This window comes from Gouania willdenowi, chromosome 9 (assembly GCF_900634775.1).
Source record: "Gouania willdenowi chromosome 9, fGouWil2.1, whole genome shotgun sequence".
Taxonomy (NCBI): Eukaryota; Metazoa; Chordata; class Actinopteri; order Blenniiformes; family Gobiesocidae; genus Gouania; species Gouania willdenowi.
Window position 1 is genome coordinate 37,104,364 of NC_041052.1, and position 22,817 is coordinate 37,127,180.

Below are 22,817 nucleotides of genomic sequence, written 5' to 3' on the forward strand. Positions count from 1 at the left end.
TTAACACAAAACTGTTGAACCATGTTAAAGTTCTATGTACAGTTTTACACATATTTAGTTAATAATTATTAAAATATGTTTCATATCAAGCTTTCCCACATTTTACCATTTAAAAAATAAAATAAAAAATCTAGGGGTATACTGACACAAAAAGGCTCAGACGCCCACACCAAAAATATGAAAACCTATATTTTCATTGATTAGGAAGCCAAACAAGGTAACCAATAGATAAGAAAGAAATTAAATAATAGATATTTGTTTTTAGTGTATTTTACAGCTGATTTAGGACCCGTTATTATAAGAGATTTTAACAGAAAGCTAGCACAAGAGGAAGGTTAACTTTTATTAGGTTATTTATTTCAAGCTCAGTAATCATAATTGAATTGTAATTGAACACGGGTAACTGAAAAAGTAATTGTAACTGGAAAAAGTAATAGACCCCAACCCTGGCAGCTACTGTCAGATTATTAGTGTGTGATGTTTCTTTTTTGACAAAACAAATTAAAGCATAAATTAGGAACAAATAAATGCAAAGCCCCCTGAATACTGAACTACAAACTTCCTCTTCTGTCTTTTCAAAACAAAAGCCTCAAATACATGCTATACACCTGCAATAATCAAATGTTTGCAAAATTATTTACAAAATAAATGCTATTTGAAAAAGCACAAACCAGAAATCTCTGACCAAATGGCTAGAGATTTTTTTTAGCTATTCACTACTTTATCCATCACTTGTAATGTCTTCTATAATGACTTATTTCTGTTTTAATGTATTTTTATCACTGCAATATCATTGTTCAAATGACATACAATGACAATAATTATTCTATTCTATAGTAATGTCCAGATCTTGTGATATTTTGTGATCTCTTTTAACATACACTAACTATATGTCACTAAATCTTAATTTTATATTAGATGCTACAGTGCGACTTCATTATTACTGATCATTTTGCATATTTATCACACTGATATGTTCCGGATTATCAAACCAAATTTAATCTCACAAAAAACAAGCCAAATCAATATAAAATGTAATTTCTAAAAGATGATTTAATTTATTAAAGGGGGGAGGGGAATCCAAACTCGTCTAACTCAATGAGAGAAAGTCATTGCCCCTGAACCTAATGGGTGGTGGAGACTTTCTTTACAGAAATAACTGAAATCAAGCATTTACAATAAGTGATGACAAGTCTTTTGCATCACTGTGAAGGAATTTTGTCCCACTCTTCTTTGTAGAATGGTTTTAACTCAGCCTCATAACTCATTTCAGGGCTTTGGAGCATGAACTGCCCATTTACGTCACATTACGGCATCTCCATTGGATAGAATTCCCGACTTTGACCTGGCCATTTCAAAAACTACATTTGGTTTTATCCAGATTAATTAAAGGTTGCACAGGGACAGAAAGTTTTCTGGTAAATTTCCAAATACTTTTTCACGGCACTGTATGTTCGATACTTCTGCTATCCAGGGGTGGACTGGGACAAAAATTCAGCCCTGGTATTTTGTGTCCAGACCAGCCCACTACATTATCAGTAGACACCATGTACAAGCTGTTATTAAGTCAGTAATACTCAATATGTGGCTCTTTATGTCCTAATTTTAATTATTATTCCCCCAGCAAACCTTAAATGGGAGACAACTTTTAACACCTTTTTACCTACTTATATTTTGCAACTCCCTTTGTCCCATTTTTGCCCCTTTTCAAAAGGTTCTGAAACTTTTTTCAGACTTTAGCTACCCTTTGCCAACAAATATCCCTTTTTTCCTAATTTTTGTCCATATTTGCAAGTTCTTTTTCACACTTTTATCCAATTTTCATTCAAATAAACGAACTTTTGCCCAATAAATACCACTTGTTTTATTTTTTTCCCTACATGTTGCCTCTTTGTTCCACATTTTTCACTATTGTTTGCCACATTTTGCCTGCTTTTGGCCCATTTTAGTCACTCTACACTCTTTTCTTGCAATGTTTTTGCCACTTTTGAACCATTTTGGGCCACCTGTTAACATGTCTGCCTCCACTCGCTCATCAACAGGAAAAACTTAGCGGACCGGCCCACTTTGGGTTGATGGCTCACTGGGACGATGCCCGGTATGCCAGTCGGCCAGTCCACCCCTGCTGCTATCACACAAAAAGTTATGCCCATGATGTCTTTATTAGCGCCCCTGGGGATACGGAGAATATGGACCTTTTTTCTTTTCAATTCATTGTTGAATTGAACTTACAGTAAATTGACTTCAATAAAAAAGGGTTGACTGACCCGTAGTCCACCGTTTGTGAGAACCAGCCAAGCACAGGGTGCCAGTGAGTCAGGTTGGACTTCTTCTGCGAAACGTATCTCTGACAGTAGGACAGCATGTCAGTCAGATCCTTCACAAAATGATTGGCCTCTTCTTCTAAGACTTTTTCATTCAGGTAGCCCAACTGAATTAGGTTCCCTGTTGGAGGAGAGAACAGTGAGTAAAAAAGATTGAAGTCACCATAACCTATATATTTCTAAATCAGTAATTTTACCTGTACTTAAGTTTTAAAAGAAGTAAAGTAATTTGTTACATTTCTATAATTAACCGTTACTGAGGTAATTAGAATTTTTTTGTTTTAAAATGATCAACGGACATTGTGAAACTACAAAAAATGAAATGACCAGACAACAATCAAAAGGAACTCCTCCTATAGGCTATTAATGCAGCACTAATGACACATGTCATCTCTTAGAGGCAATGTCAAGGATGTGCAGTTAACCTTTTTTGGAGCCAAAATGTCAAGGTTACGTCAACACAGTAAGACTTCAACGCTCTCAGGACGACTTAGCTTAGCCAAAACAAAAAACATTTTTTTCCCTAGAACTTGACCACAAATTGAGATTCAGTGCTCAGACTGGTACCATTGAACAACATTTCCTTTCAATGTTTGACCTTGACCTTCGCTCAAGGTCGTATTTAAGGTCAAGGTCAGTATTCTGTTTTTCCTGCATTATTACTTTCAATGTAATTAGTAAAAAGTACAAACTTGTCAACAAATCCAGGTACAGGTTGTCATTTTTTCCATTTTCAATCGCCTAATACGTATTATTCATTTTCAAAAGAATTGTACAATTTGACCTTTTATTTTATACAGATGCTTTTGTGGAAAATAAATTAAGTTCCACTTGTGCAAGATTTCATCTCTTCCTTTTAAAGTTTATACATGAGATGTTTACTGTATGTAAGGGAACCATGGCAAGATTTATTACCAAAAATAAACATGGGGGTGAAAGTAACTAGTAACATTTACTATGAGTACTATTTAATTGAGCTACTTTTTACTTGTACTTGAGTATTTTATTATGACTTACTTGTACTTGAGTACAATTTCAGTTAATAAACAGTACTGTCAACAATTATTTTTGAATGATAAACATTGAATGGAGTCAAAATGACCCCAAAGATAATAGGAGGGTTAAGTAAATATCATAGTTACCACTGTACCAGTGCTTACCCAGTAAGCAGAGTGTGTGGCTGCCTTCCAGACACACACATATGTCTGAGCACTGCTCCTCACGACTGAGAAACAGAATAAACTTCCTCAGCAGGTCGTGCGTCTGGATCAATGACATGCACTAAGCACACAAAGCACCAATTAATATCTCTCTTTTTTTTTTTTTCAACAATTCAATGATTATTTAACACAGAAAGTTTACCTCTGGAGTGAGCACATTTAGATGGGATACGATGGCTGGAACTGACATGATGTGAATAAGGAATAATCGAAGCAGGTTCTCGGAAAAGTGAGCAGCGATGACGGGGCTGGAAAAACGGGAATAAAAACGTAAAAAAGCAGCTTTTATTCAAACAGCAGCCACACAGACATGTAATACAAGTTTTCCCAATACTTAGTGACAAGAGAAGATGCTGGCTAACCGTAACGACAGAGTGAAGATGGCTGTCAGGGTGCCTTTGGATAGGGATGGCTTAGAGCGAGCCAGACCATTGGTCAGCAAGATCTGAATGACAACAGATTACATGAACTGGGCATTTAGATTCAAACGCAGGAAAAAAAACTACACCGAAAAATATAATAGTAGTGAGCTTAACCTGCAGTACTGAGTAGAATCCCTTTTGATTTAGATGACCCATGATGTTTTCACAAATCCTGGTCAAAGCCGGTCTGAGGGCTTCACCTTTAAGAGCAAAAATAACAATTTTATCATGAAAAACAAAGACGAACAAATGGGAAATACATCAGCCTTCTTCTCCCTCACCCTTTCCTCGGACTATCCGCCAAGTTGAAGTGTCGGTGAAAGTCACAAGCATGGTGAGATACAATGTTATTAACTTGTTGTCCTGAAGTATGTCCGGCTAGAAATCAACAACAAAATTAATGTTATCCTCCTCACATTATAATTCTTTTTAAATAACAGTTTAAGGTTTGACTTATTCAGACAATTGTTTTTCAGGAAATGTACTTTGATCTCCTGACATGTTTCGACTCTCAGTTGCCAGTCTTCTTCAAAGGCGTCTGCTGATCGCATTGATGTTTCCTTGACTTCCGCATAATGATTTGTAATATCTATCTATAAAGCAAGAAATCTCTGTCTGGGTGTGCGTGGCTCAAATATCTCTGCGGTTCAGGGACAAACAGAGCCGAGACTTTCAACATGACTGCTGCTTGGTTCAAAGGTGTGCAACGTCAGATTTGTTTGGATCGCAATGATACCGATAATGAATTATTTCATAAAATTGTTCACCGCGAGCGGACAATGTTATGAAATTTTAGGACTGATGACATAACCACTGTGGATTGAGTCTTTGCTGGCTTTGATCAAGCGGCACAGTTGGCCGGGTTAGAGTCAGCCTGTGGGCGCACCAGAGCCAATCACTCTGTATTGCAGCGGGGCAGAGGGGGGACGGTGTCCAGCCGGGGGCAGCCTGTCCTGGGTGGAGGCGTTGCCGTGGCTGGGGTGCCGTCCGTGTGTGTGTGCGTGTAATTTGTATTAGGAATTAAGTGTTTACAACAGTGGTGGCCAAATCTGGTCCTCAAGAGCCCCTATCCAGCATGTTTTAGATGTTTCCCTCTTCCAACACACCTGATTGAAATGACCAGGATCGTTATCAGGCTTCTGCAGAGCTTGATGATGACTTAATCATTTAAATAAGGTGTGTTGGAAAAGGGAAACATCAAAAACATGCTGGATAGTGATTCTTGAGGACCAGGATTGCCCACCGCTGGTTTACAAGGTCAGTTTAAAGAGGATTTAACTTTTAATCTGAATTAAACCATCCATGAAAAAGCTACTTAACCTCCCAGTTTTCTATAGCAAGACGTACTTCCTACGGGCACTGCACTAGTTACTTTTACATAATATGTTAAGAGCCTTTGCATTTTATTAAACATTTTTTTAACTTGCTGGAATTATTATGCAGAAGTCAAAAAAACATTAAAGCGTTCAGCAGACGCCTCTGAAGAAGACTGTCAGTTGACAGTCAAAACTTGTCAGGAGATCAAAGCACATAAACCCCACATTATATTCATAAAACTACAGAAAAAAGGTGTTTATTGTATTTAACGACCTTCAGTTTTTTGAGAAGCTGACAACCAATCCACAGGACGTCCTTTATCTGTTTGAGCCAAGGGATGGTGAGGTCTTTGGAGAGCGCCAAGGAAACATACCAAACCTGGAACACAAACATCCAAACACTCTGTGAGCCAATGATGACATTAAAAAGTAACTCAACCGTTAAGTTTTAGCAATTAAAAAACCCTTGATTATGGGCGGGGCTCCCGGAGCAGTTAAAATCCATCCGGTCAACACTATGAAATCTCCAAAGAATAATCTATGCTACGCTAACTAGCTACTCAATACTCACTATACCTCTCTATTCAAAATTCTCTACATCCAAACCTACTTACGACACATTGGAGATTCCACAGGTGCTAGTTTTTATAGAAGGGGCGGAGCCAATAGTGGTGGCTCGTGATATAAGAAGCCACCAAAATATCACAAACTTCCATTCTCAGCCAATTAATTGCAGGGTTGGGGTCATTTATAATTGTAATTGTGTAATTGATCATTACAGTTAGGATGTAATTATATTTTTTAACTAAAATTGTAATTTAGTTCAGACATTTGACTTTGTAATTGTAATCGGCATGAAAATTCTTTAAAAATTGTCAATTACAATTTAATTAAATGCAAAATAGGGGAGGCATGTTACAGTGCTATGGCTACACATACAAAGTTAACAATTATTAAAATATGTTTCATATCAAGTTTACCTGTTGGTTCTCTTGAGGATCATTTCAACATTACAAAACGGAGGGGTATACTCACAAAAAAAGGCTCAGACGTCCACACCATAAATATTAATACCAATATTTTCATGGATTAGAAAGCCTAACAAGGTAAAATTAGATGATTGATATTTTTTTTGTGTAGTTTACAGCTGATTTAGGACACGGGTCAAAACTGACCCGTTATCATAAGAGATGCTAACAGAAAGCTAACACAAGAGGATGGTTATTTATTTATTAAAGGCTTAGTAATTGTGATTAATTGAATTTGAACTTTAGTAATTCAGAAGGTAATTGTAATTGACTTTCAGGGGGAAAATAATAATTGTAGTCTTAATTGTAATTGGAAAAAATGCCAGTCATCGTAATTGTAATTGAACATGGATAATGGAATTATAATTGTTGTTATTGAAAAAATTAATTGATCCAAACCTTGAAGGGCAGTCACTCTTTTTTACAACAACATAAAATACTTTGACCCTCATGTGAAGAGTTGGACAAGAATGAATCAATAACACTACCAGTTAATCATAACCAATGCATTTGTTTTCAGCAGTAAAAAATGGTTTCGGGGTTTAGTTACTCTTTAAAGAACAATGTGAAAAGAAATCTTGTAAGTGTTCTCACTTTCGGCTCATTTTCAGCCTCCATGCTGGCCAGGATAGAACGGCAGAGCTTTTCAAACCTCTAAAAACAAAAACAAAAAACACAATGACAGAATTTTAGTCACACAGAAAAGAGTGTAAACTATCACACAACAGTGTCTGAATGTCTTCAACAAGACATAGATTACAGTAACCATTTCACAATATCAGGAAACTCGTGCTTATGCAACATAATGGCTGTGCTAATAAATATTTAAAATAAATGGACTGAAGCAGTACAACAAGGAACCCACCATTTTATCCTCTGGCCGATATATGAACAATAACTTCCGGGCGGTTTTGAAAATTGAAAGTGCATTTCTTTTTGATGACCCAGTTTCTGGAGCTTGGAAATAGTCGTCCACCTCTTTCCTGTTCAGACAAAGAATAGAAATAGTGAGTGAGTGATGAGAATGAGCACTCTGAGCTTTTCACATCACAGCCAGACGATAAAGAACGTAGGACAGGGTAAAATACAATATGCCTTTATTCATCCAGTAATGAGGGATTCTATCTTCAACATTTTTTGAGTACTTTTTCAGCAGAACAAGAAATTTTCAACATAGAATTTCTGAACATACTGGTTTTCTTTAGAAGATATAAATTATTTATAATTGGTGCACACTGAAAAATAATTATTTAGGGAAACAACTAAAATGACCTGGAACATTATTAGTATTAGCCTTTTTCAAAAAATTACCATTTATTAAGTCATTGCACAAACTACTTTGTGGTGAATCGGATTCATTTACTCAACAATTAAGTTGAAACATAGTATAAAAGCATCAGTGTGGGTCATTGAGCGGTCAGTTGAGAAAGCACCATGCCCGAAAACGAAAGAAATCAGGTTGGACTTGAGAAAAATAATTATTGATGCATACGAAGCAGGAGAAGGGTATACAAATCTATCCAAGTGTCAAGAACTGGAGTGAAAAGCAAAATCCATAAATGTCAAAGACAGCCACATGGTACAGAACAAGCCTGGCAGAGGGAGGAAGCGATAGATTCTAGGGATGTAACAATTCACTCAACTCCCGATACGATTCGATTCACGATACTGGGTTCACGATACGATTCTCTCACGATTTATTTTACAAAATGGGACTGTATACAAATGACTGAAAAATATTCCTTTATTTTTTTTGTGAAAATACTGTACTATTTTTCATTGTCAAAAGAATCCCTTGATAATCTATTGAAAACAATGCAATTTAACTAAAAATTAATCTTGAATGAAATAAATAAAGGAATAATACAAATGAAGAAGAAGCCTATTAATTTAAATTCTGGTTCTGTAGTAAACAATGCAAAACTGCATAATACTTCTTTTTCTTTTTTAAAAGTGCAACTGAAAATGTATTTGGTGCCTTAACAATTGGACTTTCAAAAAAAACAGTCATTTCACTGTATTTACGTCAGATATTTGTTTGGACCAGCAGAGGGCGCTGGCAACCCAGTGGTCGGTTGGCATGCAGAAATTCTTGCAGTGAAGAAGAAATGTTATGTGTTAGCAGACAGAGCTAATAGAAAAATGTGCCTCTTACAGATATTCACGTAATATTACAGATATTCTTTCGGTGCTAAAGGGGCAAGGAATCATTTATGAACATGTTTAAGAGTAGAACGCAGCCAGAAACAAAGTAGTAGCAGATTCCGCCCACCGCCAACACTTTTAAACAAGAGAAGGGATAAATATATAGCGCCCTCTGTTGTGTAAAAAAAGTACTGCGATTCAATTTTCAGAATATCGATGTGAACCACGATACCTATGAATCGATTTTTAACTGCCTTACGATTAATCGTTAGATCCCTAATAGATTCCAAAGACTTTAGAAAGCAAACTAGTGAGAGAGCCAAGAAGACACTGGTGATGGTGATATGAATGAATTGGCCACAGAAAACATAGTCTCTAAGAAGACAATGACTAAAGGAATGATCTGCGACGTTGCAGACCAAGAAAAACTCAACTTTTGAAGAAGAGACACCTTCAAGCCAGACTGAAATATGCTCAGGACAACTTGGAAAAACATTACGTATACCAGAAGCCAAGAGTCTGATGAGACTAATCTAGAGCCCGTTGGCCCTTAAATCCCATTGGAAATATGTGGGGTGATCTAAAGAAGAGCATCCATACCCGAAAGGCCTACAAATCTAGAGGAGCTTGAAAGATTTGCCAAAGAAGAATTGGCTGGGATTCCTCAAAAGAAGTGTCTGAGACTTGTTGATTACTACAACAAACGACTGCAGGCTGTTATCCAGCAAAAAGAAAACACAACTTGGATTATTTTCATTTCTGTGTGCAAACAAAAATAATGTAAACGTCCAAAATATTAACTAGAATGTCTAGAAAAGCTGTGGTAAATATGTGTTGCTCTGTTTAAGACCACTTGGGAAAAACTTTTTAAACAATGACATTTTACATACTACAGTGTGTTCTGCATCATCCTCCAGTCCCAGGGTGAAGGGGCAAAACGGAAAAGAACCACGTTTAGTTTGTTGCTGTCTACAGTTGTTCTGATGCTACTCCTGTAGATCAGGTATTTCCAACCATATCAGTAAAAACACTTGTATGAAACTGTCTCTGGGACTCCACATCCCACAATGCAATGTACAAAACCATACCAAAAAAACTTTAGAGCTGCAATTTCAACTTTTTAGATCCATTCTTCGAGCAACTGATCTTGGATTTATTGATCTATGGAGGCTACACTATGGGTTTTTCATTTTTTTTTCCATTTATTTTAATTTCTAGGAGATGTTTCTCATTGTTTCAATGATTGAGAGATTTTAAGGAGGTACAGTATGCATGAGATTTTTCAAGAACAGATTGTCATAATGTATAATAAAGGTGATTGATTTGAGTCTTTTTAAAAAAATAAAAAAAAGTCGTTATAAGAGAGAAATTGATTTTTAAAACATATGGACATTGCTAGTTATGTATCTACTATATTGTAATTTGCCGTTACAAGGTAGATTCAAGAAAATGTCGAGTACTTAGAGTTCGCCGAAGTCGGTCCAAGTGTCAAAATATAGTCACCTGTAATGTTTTCTCTAACTTCTTCAAGATCTTTTAATTGAAAAGCTTGAAGGACCAAAATAACTGAAGTGAACGTGAACTGTTTGCACTTTAACAGTATAATTTGTTTTTATTTGATTTATTTAGGTTATTTTTCAGGGTCAAGGCTGCAATATCGCTATCGTATCAAAAGTGAAAAAGGTTGTATCGGGACATCCCTACTGCTGCTGCTGCAAACAGATCTCACACAGGTGAGTACCTGAAGCGAGAGAGTCCCAAGATGTAACTTCTGCATTGGGAAGGCTGGCACAAACATGTTTTGGCTGATTTATCACCATGATCCAGTCCAGCCGACTGCATAGTGATTCGTGACCTTGGAGTTATGTGAACAAAGTGTACAAGTGTGTGTCTGTTGGAAACCAAAGCATGTAGCTAAAGCAACAGAAGATGAAGATCTCCGCTTTCAAGCCAACCCAAATGTACAATTTTCTGTCTTTAAAGAAACAGCTACCAATAAAAATGTTCATCTTAAGAGGAATTTAATTGGTTTTTCATTTAACTGACTTATATTATTTGTACAAAGAGTCTATAGTTCTGGACCCGGACCTCAGACAAACCTGACTATAGTTCCGGCACTTCCTGTGGGCATGCGCATTTCCGTCACCGGACCTTTTCTACATAAACGTAAGGGCTAAAATAAAACTGACGGAACTATAGCTAGAAGGACACGAGTCCGGCAGTGACGGGGACAAGTCGGGCAGTGACGAAACTACCGGCATTCGGCTTACTGCGCATGCGCACAGGAAATATTCTTACCTTTTTTCAACATGACTGTTTGCCAGTTGTGCATGCTCACTGTCTACTGTAGGAAACTTTCCGGGTAGGTTTATTCTACACTACACTGGAACTATAGTCAACTATATTAAATTAAGTTAAAGTTCAGTTGATTTTTTTTTTTTTTTTTTAAATTGTATCCTATTACTCGATTAATCGCCAGAATAATCCGTAGAATACTCAACTATTAAAATAATCGTTTGCCCCTAGTTCAGAGTGTCAGAGCTTACAAGAGACTAACATTGAAAAATACAGAAATAAAAGATATATCTCACACTTCACCTGATTTGCTTCTGTAGCCTGCAGTGACAGAGGAACCTCCTGATCATCGCCTGGATGAGCACTGCTGCCCTCTCCTTCTCCTTCACACCCTTCCTCTCCTCCCTGGCCTGCCTGGCTTTGTCCAGGAACTCGGACTTGGAGCTTTGAGGTGCACTAAACATCGTGCCACCTGAACACACACACACACACAGGGACTGAGTTAACAGTGGTGCTGGCTTTGACAGCCCTGTCCACACAGAGAGAGAGAGATCAGGTATAAGTGGACCTACCTGCAGTGTTTAGGACAGGCTGTGTAACGATTCCCCGCTCATCTGTGTGTCCTTCCACTCCAGACTGGGAGGAAAGCGTGACTTTTAAACCTGAAGTGGACTAACGTGTCATCTCGGAGGCAGCAGAGTCTATCTAGTCCAGGAAAGATGGATCCAGGACAGTTAGCACACGGAGCTAGTCCGCTGCTATCGGCTCGTTAAAAATAACTCCAGGAGACTTTCTCACTTTGACTCACTGCTGCTTAGCATCGTGTTGGCCTTACGTTTGACCCTGGTTCAGAGACAGCCTCACAAACAAAGGGAACAAACCGTGTGCGGATGTAAACAATGACAGCAGATTTGCAGTCCGACTGCAGACGGTAATCTCCTGTGTCACCTGAAGTGGTTCCGTCCTGCAACGGACTTCTTTTTTTTTTTTTTTTTTGGTTTACCGAGCAATAATAAAAGACTTCCGTATTCCAATAACGAAAATAAAGTTGGTCTATTATTACACAACAGGTAATATTTTAAATTCAGAGTTAGACTAGTCTTTAACTCAACGTTACAAACGAGAGCTAGGGGGACTGTTTTTACTGTTACACAAACATCGGCCTGATGCTCTGGCTGCGTCCCAGTAGTCCCTCCTATCTCTTTTCTTATCCACTGTTTCCTAGGCTAAAGGAGGTAAAAAGGAAGCATTGCGCCTCTTTTCCTGAGAACTCGGACGCTCTTTATCGTGGCCACCACTTAAACACTTCCGGGGTTGAAGGAACAGTGGCTAGGAAAGGAGATAGGAGGGACTATTCGGACGCAGCCTCTGTCCTAAAGTGTGGGGCGCGTTTCTCAGGGGGTCGCAGTACAATTTTTGTTTAATATAAGGTTTAATTTACAACGTCATGTAGCAAAAATATGTATTTTCCCTTTTATGTGGCGCCGATTGTATAGTTGCCCACGTTTTAAAAACATGTGTTTTTTTTTGTTTGTTTGTTTGTTTGTTTTTTTAATGTTACTTTTGACCAGATTTACAACATTTGGGAAAATTCTGGACATGTTTTTTATGTTTTGTTTGGTTAATATTTTAGGGCTGGCACAATAATGGAGCTCTTAGTCTTTATGACTCTTATGAGTTTGACATCTCTGATGGATGTAATGGATGTACTGTGTAGAAATTGAACCAGAGCTACTTTATCCCACTCCCCTTCGAGCAGTTTATTTATTCATCTTTATTTACAGTATTTATGTTAATACAGATCATGTATATTATCCATGTAGGCTAAAAATATATTTTTTTAAAATATATGTACACATACTACTAACGCTTTTTCTGTTTGTATTACATTACTCGAAATAAATAATAATAATAATAATAATAATAATAATAATAATAATAATAATAATAATTTAAAATTAAATTTTAAAAAAACTACTGTCTCTTTAAAACGAGTCGATTACGTCATTTTGCAACAATACAGCGCAGACCGGAAGGATATGGGTGTTAGCTGACTGTCGTTAGCAGCAGGCTAAAGTTACTTACGAAGTCGGTCGTGGGGTCTATGGTAAATATATTCCTTTATTTTAATCAATATTGCAGCCTAATATAACACTGAAGTTACAAAGCTATACATATTAATAAAGCTTGAGGATATGAACACTATTTTTGCAGCTGAAATGAACCCTCAATCACAACTACTTTGATGCTAACCCGTTAGCTCGTTGGTTAGCCGCTCTGACAGGAATCTAACTAGTGAACAACTTCTTACCTATGAAACAGGCCCCTGTAGACAAAGTTTAGGGTTCAAATGTTTACAGCTTGAGAAAAGCGACATAACTGTTTAATTACACGTTCATATATCTACATCTGACTTAATGAAACCATTATCATGATATAATCAGCAACACAACATATATCTGTGATAACAGTAAGTCCGTAATAACTTGGTCATTGGACTCAGAAATAATGAGAACAAAAGTCAACTTATCCAAACTTGAAAAGAGTCAGACGGGGGTACAAAGATATGAATCTAATAACTTCTACTGCTTATGTGTAATAAATACAAAGGTCGACAAGTATATATAATTATATATACTGATCTGAGGGCCACATTATCAACATTCATGTTAGCATTTACAATAATGACCAATCTGAGCATTATTACAGGAAACAACTATGGGGTTTGTATTGTGTTTCTTGTGCTTTTTGAGTCATTTTATGCATCTGTCTTATTGCCATGTATCTTTTTTCATTTTTTTAAGCAAATTTGTTGTCATTTTGTTCATTGTTGTCCTTTTGTGTGTTTTTGGAGTAATTATAGTCATTTTAGTTAGCACTTTGTATCTTTTTTTTAGTTATTTTTGTTCACATTTATTTTGTGTATTTTTCCCTATTTTATCAGCGTTTTTATTGTTTCGTTTTTGAGTAATTTGTGTGTGTGCGTGCTTTTTGAGTAATTTTGTGTATTTTTCTTTTTGCTTTGTATCTTTTTCAGTTATTTTTGGGCACATTTGTTGTCATTTTATCTAATTACATTGACCTTTTGTGTATTTTTCTGTTTTCTGAGTCACTGTAGATATTCTAGTTGGTACTTTGTTGTCATTTTGTGTATTTTCCCCCCATTTGATCTGTGTTATTATTATTTTGTTCTTGTCTTGAGTTATTGTGTGTGTGTGTGTGTGTGTGTGTGTGTGTGTTTTTCTCTTTTTCAGTTAATTTTGTGCTCATTTGTTATCATTTTGTGTGTTTTTTTTTGTCCTTCTGTGTATTTTTCTCCCATTTGATGTGCTTTTAGAGTCACTTTTGTGTATTTGTCTTGTCACTTTTTATCTTTTTAAATTTTGTTTGTGCACATTTGTTGTCCATTTTGTCTGGTTTTGTTGACCTTTTGTGTATTTTTTGGTATATTGCCGCAGGTGGCCAGTTGCTCATATCTGCATTAATAATTTGCTGATGACTGTCAAAAGGAATCTTTAAAATCATTTCAATAATTACCATTCAGTTTTAAACAAGATTACTTAGTGAAAGTTAAAAGACATCACGTGGCTGTTATCTTTATATCATTATTTTAATATTTTATCCAAAGCATTTCTTTGCCTTGTCTTGTTTGTCTCTGCTGATTGTGGCATTGAGGAGCTTTCCATTTTTACTTTCACGCACATTCATGTAATTTAGTGATTAAAACTTTATGTAGATTAAAGTACTTTAAATGTGAAAATGTGACAGCTTTCCCAGTCTTTGAGGTAACGGGCTTTGCTACACTACCGGTCTTGCTCAAACAATGCTGTTACATCTACAAATTAGACACTTTGTGAACCAACATTTATTAAAAACATTAATATAAAGGACTTAAGAAATTTGCTCCCACTGGTATTACTGATTTTACGAATCTGTTGCCTTGTTGTGTTTACTCTGTATCACAGGAAGAGATGTCAGGAGAAAGCGTGGTGAGCTCGGCAGTGCCAGCAGCTACAACCAGGACTACATCCTTCAAAGGCTCCAGCCCCAGCTCCAAATACGTGAAGTTAAATGTTGGCGGAGCACTTTACTACACTACCATGCAGACGCTGACCAAACAGGACACAATGCTCAAAGCAATGTTCAGCGGGCGGATGGAGGTTCTCACAGATAGTGAAGGTGAGAGTCTGTGTTTTTGCACATCACACCTGCACACCTTGAAATGGTGCAGTGCGATATGGAGAACATTTTATATCAAGATATAGGTAGGTTTATACTCCCGATATAGTATTTCTTCCTTAAAATTACATGTAATGAATTGAAAATTGCTATTCATTATATATTTTAAAGAATATCTGCAAAAAAAAAATGTACTTCTCCTTTAAGAATTTTCTCAATTAAGGAATATTTGTGACTTCTGCTAAATATACTGTTGTCACGTGTTCTGATTTGTAATTTTATATGTGGAAATGCCACCAGGGGGGCGCAAAAACCATCAATAATGGCCACTGTTATGTTAAATCGTACCTGTAGTGAATTTTAGTCCATCAAAGATCATACATGATAGTAGAGGTTTTGTTACATTATATTCTTTTAAAGTCCTTCTAGAGCAGCAGGAAATAAATTAATACTTCCCTTTGTGAGACACGTTTGCAGCTATTTTGCTTGGAAGAGTCATATTGGCTGTAGTGAATCAATTTGTAACCAGACTAATTGATGATTCCGATCGCTCCGATGGACACAATCTGATTGAAAAAAGCAGCGTTTCACCTCTGCATACCATAGTATCTATTTTCTGCATCCTTGTCGCGCTAAACTAATCACTTAACGCTCATGTCTGCTGTTAAATGATGTAGAATTAGGCTGGATCTGATCAGCCCATCATGGCTTCTGTAGCTGATGGTGTCTTACACAAGGAGCACCTACTTCAGTCACGTAAACTAGTATCTCTGAGTGACGTAAACATGCTACTGCTAAGTAGCAGCGTCGCTGTGAGTGGATTAGCCTGCTTCATGATATTTTTGCAGAAGAGTCAGACCAAGACCACACACATTAAATTAGTGACGTAAACTATAGAGGGTTATATTGAACGGTAGACATTTTTATATCTCACTACGATGTACTCTATATTGTTATATCACACAGCATTACCTTCAGATGTTCTCCATCTCTGCTAACACTGCACACATGCACAACCACAGGATGGATCCTGATCGATCGTTGTGGGAAACATTTCGGAACGATCCTGAACTACCTCAGAGACGGGGCGGTCCCACTCCCGGATAGCCGGAGGGAAACGGAGGAACTGCTCGCTGAGGCCAAGTATTATCTTGTTCAGGGCCTGGCTGATGAATGCACTGCTGCTTTGCAGGTATCTTCTGCACAATGCCCTACTCTCTAACAATACATATGTTAAATAAAACCTTCTCGCTACCCTACAGCCAGGGTTGGGGTCAATTACAATTTTCGATTACAATTATCCATGTTCAATTACAACTCAATTCCGATTATGTTGTCTGGCATTATTTTCAATTACAATGATTGTTTTTCCCCTGAAAGTCATTTACAATTACGTTCTAAATTACTAAAGTTCAATTACAATTAATCACAATTACTGAGCTTATAATAAATAACCCCATTAAGCTTAACCTTTCTCTTGTGTTAGCTTTCTGTTAGCATTTCTTATGATAACAGATCAGTTTTGTCTTAAATCAGCTGTAAAATACACTAAAAAATATTATCTATCATCTAATTTGTTTCTCATATCTCTTGGTTACCTTGTTAAGCTTCCTAATTTATGACAATATTTGTATTAATGTTTGGTGTGGGTGTCTGAGCCTTTTTTCTGTCAGTATACCCCTAGAATTACGTATATATATATTTTTTTTTAATGGTAAAATGATACTAAAGAGAACTGGAAGGTAGTGGGAAAAGTTGATATGAAACATATTTGAATAATTAACTACATTTGTGTAAGCCATAGAACTAACATGATTCCACAGGTTTGCATTTAATTAAATTGTAAACGACAGTTTTCATAGAATTTTCTTGCTAATTAAGTTAAAAAGTGAATTATCTGGACTCAATAACGATTACAAGAGCGATATATATTTTTTCAATTACAATTATAGATAAGTCATAATTGTAACTGATGATCATTTACGCAATTAATCATATTTGACCCCAACCATGCCTTCAGGTTTAGGTAATTGTTTGGTAATTGTGATGTCACTGTCTTACAGAACAAAGAAACCTATGAACCTCTCTGCAAAGTTCCTCTAATGACTTCATCTAAAGAAGAACAGAGACTTATTGCAACCTCCAATAAAGTTTGTTGTTTGTTTCCTGAGATATACTTTTTTATGTTGCACTGAATTTTTTCTCTAATTTTCACATTTGTTTGTTTGTTACAGCCAACCGTTAAACTGCTGTATAACAGAAGCAACAACAAATATTCGTATACCAGGTCAGTGTAATATGGATGGATGTTTTGTTTTGACAAATTGTTCACAGGAATAACTGGTATGAAATATTTTCTTCACCAGCAACTCTGACGACAACATGCTGAAAAACATCGAGCTGTTTGATAAACTGTCTTTACGCTTCAATGGTCGAGTTCTCTTCATTAAAGACGTCATCGGGGACGAGATCTGCTGCTGGTCGTTTTACGGACAGGGACGCAAGATCGCAGAAGTGTGTTGCACTTCCATCGTGTACGCCACTGAAAAGAAGCAGACTAAGGTATGCATCAGTTTGTCCTTGTCTGACTAAAGCGATGTACACGCATAAGGATAGGATCTGTTACAGACCCACACATGAAGATAAAAGTTTGGATCGTACTGTGTGATCACACACACACAGACAACCATTTTGTCCCACCTCTGATCTTTATCCAAGACAGAAATCACACGTGATCTAATGCTGCGTTCCGAGCAACTCAGAACTCAATATTTTTCAACTTCCTACTTGAAAAAGCAACTTGAAACACCACCTGAAGTTGGAGCTCCTACTCTGTAAAGATCTAATATTATAGCATGTTGGAGATATTAATTATTTTAATGGGAAATGCTGAGTTCTGAGTTGCCTTGAACGCATCTTGAACGTGTTTCTCAGTCAACTCACTCTTGGTTGGCTACATTTCATTCCACGTGACAAACCCCGAGGTCATGATTCGGGAGTCGTCAGCTTTCCTCACACACACCATCCATCCATCCATTTTCTTACCCGCTTATTCCCGTTTTAACAGGGTCGCGGGGGTCTGCCGGTGCCAATCTCCGGCTCTCATAGGGCGCTTGGCGGGGGTACACCCTGGACAGGGCGCCAGTCCATCACAGGGCAACAGAGACACAGACAACCATTCACTCTCTCATTCACTCCTATGGGCAATTTTAGAGACTCCAATCAACCTTACAGTCATGTTTTTGGATTGTGGGAAGAAGCCGGAGTACCCGGAGGAAACCCACGCAGCATGGGGAGAACATGCAAACTCCACACAGAAAGGACCCAAGTGTCCACCCCAGGGCTTGAACCCAGGACCTTCTTGCTGTGAGGCGGACGTGCTAACCACTAAGCCACCGTGCGCCCCCCTCACACACACCATTTACCATTTATTGCCACAAAAAGTACCTAAATTGATGCCGATTCATTGGTACCGAGTATCGGTTCAAATGTGAAAGGTACTAGGGCTGGGCAATATGGACCAAAACTCATATGGCGGTATGCAATAATAATCTTGATATTTTTAACTCAATAAAGTCTGACCAGAAAAACGATTCTGGGTTAAATGTGTGGAAGAAAAATGTCACACAGGCACATTTATTAACAATATGTGCCACTTTTGGCTTTTTCTTTTATAAGGGACAGCACGTGTGAGTGAGTTCTGTAATGTGGCTTGATAAGGGGAAGGTCTGGGTTTGTATGCACTCAGCAATCCATCTAACTGCTTTTCATGCTGTTCTGAGAAGTAGAGAAAACAGTGACTCCTAAAAGGAATATTTGAATGCAAAAAAAGTTATAAAATACCGTAATTCTACGTTCCTACCCTCACCTATGGTCATGAGATTTGGGTAATGACCGAAAGGACAAGATCGCGGATACAGGTGGCCGAAATGAGTTTCCTTTGCAGGGTGGCTGGGTGCACCCTTCGAGATAGGGTGAGGAGCTCAGTCACCCAGGAGGAGCTCAGAGTAGAGTCTCTGCTCCTTCACGTCGAAAGGAGCCAGCTGAGGTGGCTCGGGCATCTTTTTTGGATGCCTCCTGGTCTCCTCCCTTGGGAGGTGTTTCAGGCATGTCCTATTGGGAAGAGGCCTCGTGGAAGGCCCAGGACACGCTGGAGGGACTATGTCTATGAGCTGGGCTTGTCGCCTCGGGGTTCCCCCAGAAGAGCTGGAGGAGGTGTGCGTGGATCGGGAGGTCTGGGCATCTCTGCTGACACTGCTGCCTCCGCGACCCGGCCCCGGATAAAGGGGAAGAAGATGGATGGAAATGTCGGTGTTTCAACTGATAAGTTTCCTTTACTACATGAAGTCTCCTCCTCACTGCCCCACTTCTACATATCGGTCTATTTACAGCTTTTTATGGTAACTTTTTACTGGAACCAGACTGATACATTGCTTCGTCCGCTCTTCTTACTGGGGGTTTCCACTTGATACCTCTCTGCTGCGCCACGGCACTGATCCTGTTTTTCCCCGCTGTCCGGTAATCCCCACTGGGTGCGTTTTGAGTGCGCCGCGGTGCACTCTGGTTGGACGACTGTGACGTCACGAGACAAAGGAGTTCTCACGATATTTATATAATCACGCGAGAAAGCAGTCAGAGGTTCTTGTCATAAATGCAACAATAAACAGATAAATAAGTCAGTGTTTCTAATGAAGGAGAACAAGATGTTTGGACTCTCTGGATTTGTCATAGCCACATTTTTTATCAATAGCCAACAAAGAGATAAAACTGCACCAGTAAAACATGAACTAAATCAAAGTTGCTGCAGTTTACGGTGCAGTTACAGTATGAGAGGACACTAAATAGTGAATGTGAATTTGTTTTTACACATTAAGACGTTTTGGTGATGTCCGCTGCAGCGCATGTCTGCTCCTTCCCAGCCTCGACAGTCCGGTGCCCTCCGCCAGATATAGAAGCCCTGCGTACCAGAGCAGGACGCATCAATCAGCACAAAGCTAATGAAGCTAAACAGGAAATGAAGCACGTATTCCGCAATAAAATATCGGGTTACTTTGCAAAGTAAAATAGTGTGTGTGATTTCCCTGGTTTAATTCTATGGGACATGCACATGATAAATGTGTATATATTTTTAGTTTGGTGATGTATGTTTTTTGGAGTCGTATATTTTTGTATCTTTCTGTTTTCTTTTTGTCCATTTTTTTGTATAATTATTGTTTTTTGTTGTCCTTGTTGTGTGATTCTGGAGTCATTTTGTGTATTTTCGTATCTTTTTTTGGTGTAGTTTTGTGCATTTCTGTTGTCGTTTTGTGTATTTTTTTTTATAAATATTTTTTTGTTTTATTTTATTTTACTCATTTAGTATATTTTTATTATAAATACCTTGTGAGTGCATGCGTGCATGTTACTAGCTACCTGTCGTCCTGGTTACCGTGTGGGAGTCTCTCCGTTGGTTCTTTCTCACACACACGCACGCAGACCATTGTTGCATTATAGATAGAAGATAGATAGATTAGGATTATTTTTGTGTGTACTCAAAATGTTGGATTATATTTTTCTTAGGTTGAGTTCCCTGAGGCGCGGATATATGAGGAGACCCTGAACATCCTCCTGTACGAGTCCCACGATGGCCGAGGCCCAGACAATGCCCTGCTAGAGGCCACAGGGGGCGCTGCAGGACGCTCCAGTCACCTGGACGAGGAAGAGGAGCGAGAACGAATCGAGAGAGTTCGTAGGATTCACATCAAACGACCAGACGACCGCACACACCACCACCAGTGACCTGTGACCTCTGTCTCTAACCACAGACATGCCTTTGCACCATTCATGTGCCTTATTATGTTATCAAGCACGTCCCTGTTTCACATCCCTTTCTTACTTAATAATCAGCCTTTGTTCGTTTCTTTATGAGATGAATATTAGACGACATTGTGGAGAGTTGGAGTCACTGTCTGTGCTTTGGTGTTTGCTTTATAATGTGTTTTAACTGCAGAACATTTCTATCCCTATTCTGACACTGTACAGATGATTATTATACACATGGACCAGTGCATTTCGTTTCAGAAAAGCCAGTATTATTATTAGTAGCAGTAGTAGTAGTAGTAGTAGTAGTATGGATCTGTGTTGGAGATGAGAAAATATATTTAAAAATTGATTCAGCAGCTCAAAATGTTAAACAAGTTATTTTACTTGTTCATCACTTTTTAACCACATAGTGGCGCTGTTTCACACAAAACAAAGTCTCATGACTATTATATCATGCTCACTGAAAGTAATCTAACCCCTCATGATGAAATGTAACATTTTCAAACAGTTTAAATGTCACAGTTTGATGTGTAATTTAAATGTTTAAGCTTTATTTAGTTTTTGTCAGTATTTTTTTAATATTACTTTCCTCATCCAACTAAAAAACATCCTCCTATTCTCAATGTACGGAACTTGATCTGTGACCTGAGGTGTTAAATGTACTGATGTAACCAGAGATGTTCCCCTGGCAGAACAGAAGCAGGAAGAGAAGCCTGTCTGTTAACATGGAGGAAAATTAGGCTTGTCCTTCATCACAGATTCTAACATTTCAACACCAAACAGCTACTATGAGGACAGCTGTGTTCCTTTATCACATTCATTGTAGGTATTTTCTACAGAAGTCAATGCAAAATGTATGTTTTATATTTATACATCATTTATCACAAATAAATTTCTACAAATGCTCTAGTTGTGTTTTCATTTGATACACCATTATCAGTTGAAAAAAATACAAAGTAATGCTTTTGGTTCGCATCAAGGTTGGGGTCAATTATAATTGTAATTGTTTAATTGATAATTCATTACATTTATGATGTCATTGTCACGGAAATTATATAAAAAGTATTATAATTTATTTAAACACAAATCTGTGTAACCATGTTACAGTTCTATATCTTACACATATGTAGTTAAATTAATAATTATGAAAATATGTTTCATATCAACTTTTCCACTTTTTTTACCATTTAAAAAAATATAAATCAACGTTTTTACTGACAAAAAAAATATTAAAATCAATATTTTCATGGATAAGATCATATTTTTTTAGTGTATTCTACATCAGCGATTTCCAACTGGTGGGTCTGGATCCAAAAGTGGATCGTCGGCCTGTACTGGGTGTGTCATGGACCCACAAATCTAAACTAAATTTGGTTGGTTGAATTTAAAAAAAAAAATGATTTAATGACCGTGGCAAAATGTGGTTCCCAAGGTGAGACCAGTTGAGAACCCCTGATCTCCACAGCTGATTTAAGACATGGGTCAAAACTGACCTGTCATCATAAGATATGCTAACACAAGAGGAAGGTTAAGTTTTATTGGGTTATTTATTAAAGGCTCGGTAATTGTGACTATTGAGAGCAGAATTGTAGTTGAATAATTGTAATTTGAATTGTAATTGGAAAAGATGCTGGTCACTGTGATCATAATTGAGCTGTAATTGAACATGGAAGATTGAAGACAAAATTGTAATTTTAAAAAGTAATTGACCCCAACCCTGGTTCGTATCAGAATCAGAACTCCTTTATTAATTGAAATAATAATTATGTGTTTTCTGTGATACACTGTCATTGAAAAAACTGTTGAATGTATGAAACTTGTGTTTAGATGCAGAACACTTTAGACTGCTGTTTGTGTTTGGAGTTGTTTAAGTTGAAAATGAGTGTACTGTGAACGTAAAGCGTTAAAAGTCTTTCTGACATGCTGATCGTCTCCTGATTAAATATTCAGGGCCTTCTTGAGTGTCTCCCCTGTCGTTTCACAAATTACCGCGTCTTCGCCCGAGTGGCTACCTAAAGAAACAAACACTCCAGTTTATGATGTGACTTAAACAGCACTTCACTTCATGTTTTCTTCATCATAACAT

General features: G+C 37.6%; 3 protein-coding genes across 4 annotated transcripts in view; 1 reads left to right on the forward strand and 2 right to left on the reverse strand.

Annotated features, from left to right (window-relative positions):
* Positions 1-11,686, reverse strand: part of ube3b (ubiquitin protein ligase E3B) — a 30,224-nt gene extending 18,538 nt beyond the window's left edge. Inside the window, exons 1-11 of the mRNA XM_028458480.1 lie at positions 11,323-11,686; positions 11,054-11,222; positions 7,176-7,293; positions 6,905-6,964; positions 5,557-5,661; positions 4,248-4,344; positions 4,081-4,166; positions 3,907-3,989; positions 3,687-3,792; positions 3,485-3,605; positions 2,268-2,445 (exon numbers count right to left, since the gene is read on the reverse strand). Of these exons, the coding sequence (XP_028314281.1) occupies positions 2,268-2,445; positions 3,485-3,605; positions 3,687-3,792; positions 3,907-3,989; positions 4,081-4,166; positions 4,248-4,344; positions 5,557-5,661; positions 6,905-6,964; positions 7,176-7,293; positions 11,054-11,214 (1,115 nt within the window). The 5' untranslated portion in view covers positions 11,215-11,222; positions 11,323-11,686. The remainder of the gene's footprint in view (positions 1-2,267; positions 2,446-3,484; positions 3,606-3,686; positions 3,793-3,906; positions 3,990-4,080; positions 4,167-4,247; positions 4,345-5,556; positions 5,662-6,904; positions 6,965-7,175; positions 7,294-11,053; positions 11,223-11,322) is intronic.
* Positions 11,687-12,768: 1,082 nt separating this feature from the next.
* Positions 12,769-21,637, forward strand: kctd10 (potassium channel tetramerization domain containing 10). Its single transcript, XM_028457374.1, has 7 exons — positions 12,769-12,857; positions 14,716-14,929; positions 15,952-16,121; positions 16,993-17,079; positions 17,164-17,216; positions 17,296-17,491; positions 20,489-21,637. The coding sequence occupies exons 1-7, from the start codon at positions 12,855-12,857 to the stop codon at positions 20,705-20,707; spliced, it is 942 nt and encodes a 313-aa protein (XP_028313175.1). The 5' UTR covers positions 12,769-12,854; the 3' UTR covers positions 20,708-21,637.
* Positions 21,638-21,914: 277 nt separating this feature from the next.
* The window catches only part of myo1ha (myosin IHa), a 29,704-nt gene continuing 28,801 nt past the window's right edge, over positions 21,915-22,817 (reverse strand). For both annotated transcript variants that reach the window (XM_028456753.1, XM_028456752.1), the window contains one exon: positions 21,915-22,743. In XM_028456753.1, the coding sequence (XP_028312554.1) occupies positions 22,717-22,743 (27 nt within the window). In that variant the 3' untranslated portion in view covers positions 21,915-22,716. The remainder of the gene's footprint in view (positions 22,744-22,817) is intronic.